The sequence below is a fragment of the Salvia splendens genome, chromosome 11, assembly GCF_004379255.2.
Source record: "Salvia splendens isolate huo1 chromosome 11, SspV2, whole genome shotgun sequence".
In the NCBI taxonomy this organism is placed as follows: domain Eukaryota; kingdom Viridiplantae; phylum Streptophyta; class Magnoliopsida; order Lamiales; family Lamiaceae; genus Salvia; species Salvia splendens.
Genome location: NC_056042.1, coordinates 1,105,056 through 1,115,568, shown reverse-complemented (window position 1 = coordinate 1,115,568; position 10,513 = coordinate 1,105,056). Strand labels below are relative to the sequence as shown.

At 35.7% G+C, this 10,513-nt stretch overlaps 2 protein-coding genes across 3 annotated transcripts; one reads left to right on the top strand and one right to left on the bottom strand.

Annotated features, from left to right (window-relative positions):
• Positions 1–217: 217 nt before the first annotated feature.
• Positions 218–2,607, top strand: LOC121753641 (protein NUCLEAR FUSION DEFECTIVE 6, mitochondrial-like). Of its 2 annotated transcripts, none has more exons than XM_042148873.1 (3): positions 218–492; positions 606–727; positions 2,416–2,607. In XM_042148873.1, exons 1-3 carry the CDS (start codon positions 344–346, stop codon positions 2,433–2,435), a joined length of 291 nt encoding a protein of 96 aa, XP_042004807.1. In that variant the 5' UTR covers positions 218–343; the 3' UTR covers positions 2,436–2,607. The 2 variants fall into 2 exon arrangements, with proteins under 2 accessions (XP_042004807.1, XP_042004806.1); XM_042148872.1 differs by lacking the exon at positions 2,416–2,607 and adding an exon at positions 1,676–1,985 and having other exon boundaries at positions 219–492.
• A 686-nt stretch (positions 2,608–3,293) lies between these two features.
• LOC121756020 (nicotianamine aminotransferase 1-like) lies at positions 3,294–6,679 on the bottom strand. Its single transcript, XM_042151471.1, has 7 exons — positions 6,417–6,679; positions 5,535–5,874; positions 4,224–4,442; positions 4,078–4,137; positions 3,798–3,953; positions 3,572–3,665; positions 3,294–3,439 (listed from the first exon to the last, which is right to left on the bottom strand). The coding sequence occupies exons 1-7, from the start codon at positions 6,677–6,679 to the stop codon at positions 3,294–3,296; spliced, it is 1,278 nt and encodes a 425-aa protein (XP_042007405.1).
• Between the last annotated feature and the right edge of the window lie 3,834 nt (positions 6,680–10,513).

The following is a 10,513-nucleotide window of genomic DNA, read 5'->3' as shown; positions in this document are numbered from 1 at the left end:
TATTCATCCAATCAATCGTGGATGGTGAAACGAACCTCAACTAGTAAAAGTTTTTATTTCCAGTCAATTGTCGCAAGTTCGCAGCTCAATTGATAAGACGTTTCTCATTTAACCAATGAATCGAGAGTGTACAGAGCCATTATAATGACGAGACAAATAGAAATTTTTTATTAATCTATCTCAAAAACAACTAGTAGTAGTTTTACTCACTCAAACATCTCCTTATCACTAGGGTTTTAGAAAAACCTTCAATTTTTGGGATTATACCAACAAGCCCAGTTTCCTCATTTCCTCCCCAAATTACAACCTCAGCTCCAAATCTTCCGCACAAAAAGGAACGACAATGGCTATCGCCGCCGCCAGATCCGTTTTCCGGTCATCGACCGTCCGCAGCGCCGCCACGAGGCTGGCGTCCCAAGCGAAGTCCGCTCCTTCCCCTTCGCCGTTCCGCCTCCCCTCCAGAACTCCCCTGCTAGCTCATCGCATCTTCCGGTATTTCCGCTCTCCTCCATCTATAGATTCGAGCTCTACCGAAAATTGAGATAATGTGATCGTGAATTTAATCAATTAAGCTCGTTTCCATCGTTGTGGAATGTGTGCGATAGGTCTCCTGCTGAATTGAGTGCGTGCGTAGAGTCGATGCAGCCGTTCCACACCGCCACCGCCTCGGCGTTGATGACATCGATGCTCACCGTCTCTCGATTCGGTTACGGTTGGCTCGCTGAAGGTACTTTAACATGATCTTTTTTTAAATTTAATTTTCGTTATATTTTTAGTGAATTGCAACTTTGTGTGCGTATTTTAGCCTTTGTTTGAATTGTCGCTGAAAAACGGTTTGCCTTTGTTTCTGAGTGATGTGCTGCATATGTGTTCATATAGTGAACTGTGTATTTTGTAACTTGTTTATATTTCTAGCGAAGTCATGAGTTAATTTCATCTCCAAAGGGGAATATGTGATCGTATATGAATATAAATTATAAACAGCAGTGGAAATTATAGTCCAAGAAAATGTTGTATAATTGATATATAGATAATAGAGTGTATTGAGAATTTTCATGCTGTCTTCATTTTGTAGTTTAAATATTCCAGAATATCACTTAAGTTCCACAAGTAAGCTGTTTGAATGACTCCTGACGTGGAAAATACTTGTGCGAAGAGTAACCACTTATGCTTTTTTAACTAGCTGAATGAAAGACCATTAGACTTTCTTGTATTCCAATCCTGAGTCTTTCTCCATAAGCCACACTGTTTGCTCAGATATCTATTTAGTCTAATGCTTACAATTGCAATGCTGATGAATTGCCTAATCAATAGCTTTTCGTCTTGATTTAGGTATCTAGCGATGTAGAGTCCTCTTTTGCTGACCTTGTCCTCTTTTCATAACCCTGGTGAGTCAGTTTTCTGTGAAGAGTCTCCTGGCACCTGAAAATGTTTTAACTGAATACGTATTGATTTAGTCAAAGCTAGTTAACTAAGTGATGCTTTTTCCTTCTATATCCTAAATCCCCCTTAGTGGCAAGATCAACTTTTCTAGAACACGATAGCTACTTAGATGGCATTCAATTCAAGGACTTTTATACAAACAATCCTTTTGAGTACTATCATATGTCTATCTTCTACATGCCTATTTCCTTATTTTGATAAAGAAGTCCCTGCTTCTTTCTTCCTGATGTAGGCCTTGACAAGACTAGATGAAGGTGGCACGGCAAAGAGGGAATACTTGGGATTCTTTTTCCTTAGAACATACCTACAAGAAGACAGCGCTTACGTTCTTAGACATGTCTGGCTGCTGTTGCATGAATAAAGACTCGTATTTTCCAGTTGTTAAGAAATTATGGAACTCTCATTTGTAGATTTCTACTATACATCTTATCTTTTCACCACTCAACCTTTTCATTATCAAATGCCCATGTCTCAGATATGTGTCTTCGTTAATCAAATTGCATGTCGCCTGACTATGTTAATCAGGTCAATGTGTTTGCTTACGAGTACTCTAAAATCAGATTCTCTGTTTCTCAATTATATTATGTCTCCTACTGGATTAGTATAGTACGTGTGATTAACGCAATTGAGAACTCCTTAGAGCAATGCCATCTGTGTTTTCAACTTATACTTTACCATGACTGAATCAGCTTGCAATGATGATGTGTGATGATCTTTCGAAGCCAAAGGGTAATAATTGTTCAAACCCTTGTTCCTTCTAATCATGTTGTGGAAGTGAAGAAAAGTCTTGTTTGAGCTTGAGAAGGCCCAACTGTACTGTATTCAGACACAAGAACTGTCGAATATCTTTTTATAAACATGCCTAAAAACCATCTTCCTCTGCTTTAGTTATTCTCGAAGTATGCCTCATGTGTGCTGTGAATGCTTGGTAATTTGGTCGAAATATGTACTGATTGTTTGCACATGTATCAGATTGCAATAATGATCTGTGATCAGTACCAGATCAACCAGCGTCGCCTCTTTCAGATAGTATGATACGTAATCGGAAGACTCTTATGTACCGAATATGAGCGTTCGATGTATTTCCAGCTGAACATGTCTTGTTTATGAATGGAAGTCTTGTTTATGATTTAATGGACAAGAAGTTAAATGGATTTTTTTTCATCCTTGCTTTTTGCCAGGTATTGATGATGCATAATGGAACTTGTGGCATCTTCTTTGAAAGAGAGTCAACTATGTTTTGGATGATTATATATATTGAATTTAAGTATTTCAGGATGTCCCTAACTAAACGACTCATTTTCGTATTTAAAAATCTCTTTAACATTTTTGTGTTCAAAAGGAATGTCTTAATTAAGTTGAAACGTGTGTATTATTTATATGCATTACTTTATTCATTCACGGGCAGACTAAGATACATTGTCACGGGCTTTTTGAGAAAAAGCAACCGGGCAAGAGAAAAATTAGTCATGACCATTAATTAATTACAAGTAGTCATGTCAACCGAACATGTCCATAATATGAACAATATAAGAAAATAATTATCACGATAGGTATCAACCAACCTTATAAGTCATGTGAGATTGTATCTATTTTAATCAATTTTCTTGGCTCATGTCCGATGATCGAAAAATAAATTATAAATCACAATACTTTATAGCACAACACAAACTTTATTACATGTTCACGTCACATTTGTTGAAAATCAAAGCAAACTACAACAATGTAGAAGAATTTGAATGACTTAAACCCTTCAAGATCAAACACAACACAAAATGAGGATGAATTGCACTTTAGCTGATAAGACGATCTTTCTCTAACCAATGGGTAGGAGATTCGAGTCACTACAACTACGAGGTAAATGAAGCACCATTACTGTGTGATTTCTTTGCATGCCTCAGGTAAAAAGCTTTGATTCTTCCAAATGCATCATCTATGTATGAAGGCTCAGTGGCAAATGTTACTCGCATCCAACTCTTCATCCCTACTCCAATCCCTGAATTTGCAATTTTGTTCGACTTTTAAATTATTGCACTTATATAACGATTTTTAACTTTTTTGTAATGATAATATATATAGAAAAATGTTACGCTCACATAAAGTATGTAACGAGAACACGTTTTATCACCTGGGAGAAGTATGACGGATTCCTCCTTAGCAAGTTTGCAACAGAAATCCAATTCATCTACAATCCCTTCCAACATAGCCACATTCAATTTTATCTGAGATGCAAAATCATAAAACATCAATATAATAATTGTCATTGTGATCTATCATCTTTCTTATGGAATAGAGGAAAAACTTGAATTGTATATCAAATCAATTTCTTTTTATCTATCACTCCTACTAATTACCATGACAAACATGCATCCTTGAGGTTTGGTGGGACAAGTTATGCATGGGATTTCATTGCTAAGTCGGTAGCATTTCTCTGCAGATTCTCTAAGAGTGACTACAATTTTGTCAAAGAAATCGGTCGGTGTCCGCTCGAGGATCTCTGGAATCGCTCCCTGTTCACGTTGATAAAAAATCGTCAAATAATAATCCATTTGTCCCTTAAAAATATTTCAATGGAACAGAAATGGCAAAGATGAACAACATTTCACGGACAGAGGGAGTATAATATATATATACCTGAATTAGGGTAGCAGGGCTAGATGTCATACATAGATATCTCTGAATGAATTCAATGATCTGATAAAAAAAATATTTTTAAAAATGGTTAGTCAATAATGAAATAAAATCACGAATATATATAAAGAGAGGTTTAGAGATCAAACCCCTGATGTACTAAGGAGTCGGTTGGGATCGGAAGCCGCGATCCAACCGACGCGCCAGCCCGGGATGAGCCATCTCTTGGAGAGTGATCCAACGGTCAGGATGGGTGTTAGGGATCCAAAAACACCCATTGGTATAAATTCTTGACTTTCAAAAACAATATGTCGATAAACTTCATCTGCAATCACAATAATCCCCTTCCTTTGCGCAGTTTCAGCAATCTTCAAAACAAAATTTCTAATATGTTAGAAAGTTTGAATAACTCAGTATGTGTAGTTCTGAAAAAATGACGAACATGGTAACAAAAATGAGAAACAACATGGGAGAGTACAACAATGATAGTACACTATTTAATTTAGTATATGTTACGAGCGCCACTGACCCACAGAGGGCGGGGGATACGACAACAACATCCTCGGCTGTGCCGGGGAGTGAGGACGAAACAAGGGAAGGAGAGGTCGACGTCGGAGTGCCGGAGAGGCAAGCCGTGAACGTTGACACAGTGAGGAAGTTGAGGCCGAGGAAGGAGATCAGGCAGCCGGAGCGCTACCACGACTTCGTCACCAAGTAGCGGCAGCAGCTCGGCAGCAGCTCGGCAAGTAGCGGCAGCAGCTCGGCAGCAGCTCGGCGGACGCCTTGGAGGAGAATAGAATAGTGTTTTATTATTTTACGTTTTTATTATATTTTGTTTAAGTATTTCTCTTTTGTTATTTAATTTCTTATTGGGTCGAGCGTTTTATAAGCTCCGTCGGGTTTTCTTTGTTGGTTCTTTCCCGATGTATAGGATTAGGTCGAACCAACCCTAGGGTCTAGAATATTATAAATAGGGCATCTTCATATTTTTCGAAACTTATGAATGAAGAAATAACTTGCCCACTTTACTTGTGCAATACTACATCAAACCTACTTGCTGCCGACGGAGGAATTCCGCGCCAGCCTATCGTTTGATCGCCGCCGATCCTAGAATTAGGACGCCGGCACGGTCGTTGTACAATCGTGAGACAGGGGTTTCGACGTAAGGTTAAGAGGGTTCTTAACAGTATAATAATACAACACGTTTCCCTGCCTACAATGCTCGAATCTTGATTGGTTGTAAAATCAGAACAATTCTATAGTTCAATAACTAGAATTTGAGTGAGAGTTTACTAGCAACACCTACCTAACACATACCATTTTAAGCATTGACAAATTTAGTACCCATTTATGACTAGGTTTCTTCACTATAATGATATCATACAATTGTCACATCAACTAATTATTTAGGTAATTGTTACTTTCAACACATATGTAAGACATGTTACACAATTGCATACCTTTTGCATGTGTTCCAATGTGAAAAGATTTCCAGTAGGGTAGCCAGGGTTGATGACCACCATGGCAATGGTCCCATCATCCGCCATAGCTTCGACGGCGTCAAGGTCGACCTCCCAGTCCCGATGGGGCAGGAGGTCGAACTGCCGGACCTCCAGCCCCACGAGCTCGGCACGCGCTTTGTACAGCGGGAACACGGGCCGGGGTAGGAGGACGTTGGCCCCGGGCCGAGCCAGGATCGTGAGCAGGAGCTCGATCGCCTGGCTCGCACCCGAGGTTATGAACACGTCATCCTCGGACAGCTTGTGCGGAAGATCTCCACTTAAATGATTTGCAACAGCCCTGGGATTTACATAAACTAATATAAATGTGACAACAAATTTGAATAATCCCAAATCAACATTATTTTTTTTTTCTTCCAATTTTGACCTTATTATGGTATATAGGTTAAGTAACACTAATACTGATAGATGCATGTATCATGTGCAACATGTGTTAGAAATGATCAAACATGCATCGGTTTTTCGGTAAAAAAAAACAACACTCGAAGCCTTTCCGAAGAGACGAGCCAAAACATCAGCAGAGCAAGTGCAATCCAATCCCATATAGTAAGTTGTTTGTTTGCATCTTTTTTTATTTTATGCAATACTTGTAGATAGCTCGTTTCTATATTTTGAGATACTTTTGTAATGTAATATACGGCTACCTCGTCGTATTTTTGACTTCAACATGTTGTACCACGTCAAAAAACCAAGTAGTAAAATCGAAATCAACCAAGTCAGCAACAACAACGCATACATAAAACAAACAAGACGACATAACAAAGAACGATCGAGCATGCATGTGCGCGCAAGAGAGAGAGAGAGAGAGAGAGAGAGAGAGACCTTCTAGCGGCAGCAACACCATAAGGATGAGGGTAGCCATTGAAGGAGTTGGAGTGAAGGGAGTTGAGAAGGGCTTCTTCTGCAACAAGGGTTGTTTTGAAGCTTGGAAATGGAGTTGGATCTCCATTTCCAAGGTTGATGATTGATCTTGGATCATTTTTGTTAAGATTTTCACTTATTTTTTTGATCAAATCTCTATTAGTCACACTCACACCACCCTCTTTCTCATTCTTCAAACCCCATTTCACCAGTTTTCTCTCCATCTCTCTTGAGTTTTGTGTGAATATATGTATCTCTCTCTTTCTCTCTCTCTTGGAGTGATGTGAATGAAGAAGATGGATTCCTGATGGGTATATATAGGCGCCAATGCTCCATCACTGATGCACTGTGTGTAGTGCAGTTTACAATTAAACCCTAATTTACTAAGGCAAATTGCCGGAAAAAGCCACGAAGTTCGGTCAAATTGTAGTCCGTCCGCGCGCAACTTTAAAATCAATAGAAAAAACCATGAAATATGAATTTGTTCACAATTATTCTACAACAATTAAGTGATGACTCCACCTACATGCGATAGTTGCCAACAAATCCAACGTTCTTGATTTTTCCTACAATTTTTAAAGTTGCGGACAAATCAGGATTGGATTAAAATTCGTGATTTTTCTCGCAATTTGTCCATTAAAATGTGCTAATTAATTGTGTGTACTTTGATATACAATCCAACCATAATTTAAACTTAATTAATGCTAATGTGCTAATTGTGTGAACTTCGATTTTTAATCCAACCTTGGTTTACAATTAACTAATAATGTGCTAATCTGTACTGTACTTTGATTTACAATTAAATATTAATACTATGCTAATTTTTTAATACTTATTTATATAATTTCATTTAACTCGATATTTATTTGTTTACGTATAAGTGGGACATTTTCCTTTTTAAGATCACTAAGGATGATTGAATTTACTATATAGTACTCCCTCCGTCCCGGGCTACTCGCTCCTTTCCTTTTCGGCACGGAGATTAAGGAATGAGTGTATAGGAAAGTCAAAAATTACGGCTGTAGGTGAAAATTTTTACTAAAAATGGAAAGAGTGCAAGTAACTTGGGACGCCCAAAAAGGAAATAAGTGCGAGTAGTGCGGGACGGAGGGAGTATATATTAGTGGTACTATTCAACTTATGGTATGCCACCTTTAACCCTTTTTTCATTTTTCTCAATTTTAGTTTTTAGTCTTTTTTTAAGAGACTAATAATAATAGTATAAGATCTATTAAACTTAATCCCAAATAAATTAGAAGAAAGAAAAAAGTGGATGAATAAATAGATTGAATTGCCCTCATTAGCCTTAAGGTACTTTGGTCATGAAAATATTGAAAATAGCAAAAAAGTAGTATAATTGATATTAACTTATAGTTGATGAAACTTAGAAGATATTATGAAATGTTACGGACCAAATTTGCTCATTTGGGATAGTTGATGTACTAAAAAATATGTTCCCACTTTTTTTAATTAGGGTCAATAATTTTATCATTAGAATATTTATTAGTATTTCATAATTACGATTTATAATTTTTATAACTTTTCAATTTTAGTTCGGGACTCATTATTTTATTTTATTTTTTCTTGATGTGTATATTTTCTTGATTTTTATCACATTGACAAAATGTTAATAGAGAAATAATTGAGATTAAAAAAAATTAATCAATGATTTGTATTACTACTAGCATTTATGAACAATAAACACCCATAAATGATATCACGATATAATAACTCCAAACAACAGACAACCAATTATCTTCTAGCTCATCGACTCTGATTCGATGATATTCTTTATTGATTTCTTCATTAAAGATAAGGGAAATTCAAATAAACAATAGATCATGCGGTTCAAGTCCCTAGAATGCAAGCGCCACTTATCTAACTTGTAACTAGGGGTGGGTCGATACGAGATATCTTATCGAAAATATCGATATGAAAGAATTTCATATCATTATCGAATCGAAAGTTTCGATAGGGATAATATCAATATCGTTTTTTTTAAAATTAACTTCATATATTTATATCATATATATGAAGGAGGAAATTACAAATCAACTCCTATATCAAGGAGGAAAGACAAATTACGCCACCCAGGGTTCGAACTCGAGACCTCCAGGATGGACGCGGTATCCAGCACCCTTTACCGCTAGGCCAAGGGACTTGGATGGATAATATCAATATCGTTATCGTATCGATATTTCGATATATCGTACCGAAATTCGATATATCAAATATACGATATATTCGAATATTCGATATAAAACGATATATCGAAAATATCGATATGTATCGTATATTCGATATAAAACGATATATCGTGATATAAGGAAATTCATATCGTTATCGTATCGAAAACTTACGATACGATATTGTTTCGTATCAAAAATTACGATATATCGAAAATCTGATAATTTTTCGATATTTTTCAATACGATACGAGCGATATATCATTTTTCCGATATTTTTCCCCAGCCCTACTTGTAACAAATGAGATTCACGACTATTTTTTGACATGTTGAACCAATAAATCACAGTGGTCTAGTCGACTCAGATGTGTGTCGGTGTGCGAGTTGTAACACAAACGGTGAGGACTTATTTAACTTATAGCAAGTGAGATTCACGATCACTTTTTTATTTACCCTCCAATTCATACGCCGCAACAAGAATGAAAAGGGGATGAAGAAGTACAAGTAAGTTAGTAAGGCAACCACTTATCCAACTTCTGACAAGCGAGATTCACAACTGTTTTTCACATATTGTCGCAATTCAGTCGATAAATCATGTAACACAACTTACCCGATTAATTTAATCGAATAAGTAATGTCACATTTTGGTACAAATCTCAAATTAGCATATTGTATATAACACCCCTTACCCGTTTAATAATCGAATAAGTGGTGTCACATTTTGATACAAAATCTCAAATTAGCATAAAATCCTTTTTACACTATAGGGATTATTAAATTCCTTAATTTGGTAAAAGGAAAAATTGCAATATAATATCTATATATATTTATACAACCTGGATAATTTGTAAAAATAAATTCATGTTTAATAAAAGTGTATAAAATAATTAAAACGTTCCAATTACATTACACTTCTTAAGTATACATGCCATAGATCGTTTCTCCTCCAACTAATAGAATGATGGTTTCTATCATTTCGAGCATATGTGTGAGTTGTAATGAAAATCAAGAATGAATAAGATAGCTACTTATCTAACTTGTATACATGCCATAGATCGTTTCTCTTCCAACTAATAGAATGATGGTTTTTATCATTTCGAGCATACGTGTGAGTTGTAATGAAAATCAAGAATGAATAATTCGAGCATGTGAGTTGTAATGAAAATCAAGAATGAATAATGTAGCTACTAATCTATCTTGTAACAAACAACATTCACAACTATACTATTTTTAAATGAGATTCACAACTACTTCACTTTTCACGTTTCCATGACTTTAATATATTTTCTCCAACGTACTTAATTGGAGTATATTGAATTTGAAACAATTGGTATATTTGTGTAATTGTCAAGAATATGAATATGTAATAGTATATGTTGGCCACCAATTTCAACATTTTCCAATTGGACAAGTTTCATCACACAATATATTTTATCCAAGGAAATTGTTTATGTGATAAGCAAGAAAAGATACTACAAAATTTTGTATGCTTAAATTATGAATTTTTTTAGATATATATTCAAATCTTGTATCTCAAAAGTAACTAGTAACTATTTTTTGAGGAGGATAAATAGTGTAGTATTAATTCATTAAAATTAGAGAGACTTAAAATAAGATTATCTTGTTTTAGAGGTTGCATGGATCATATCCTTGCTAACGCTGATAATCTTGAATTTACTATATAGTATATATTAGTGGTACTATTCCACTTATGGTATGCCACCTTTAACCCTTTTTTCATTTTTCTCAATTTTTGTTTTTAGTCTTTTTTTTAAAGAGGGAACATCTTTTTTAGTACATCTACTATTCCAAATGAGCAAATTTGGTCCGTAACATTTTATAATATCTTTTATGGTCCATTAACTATAAGTT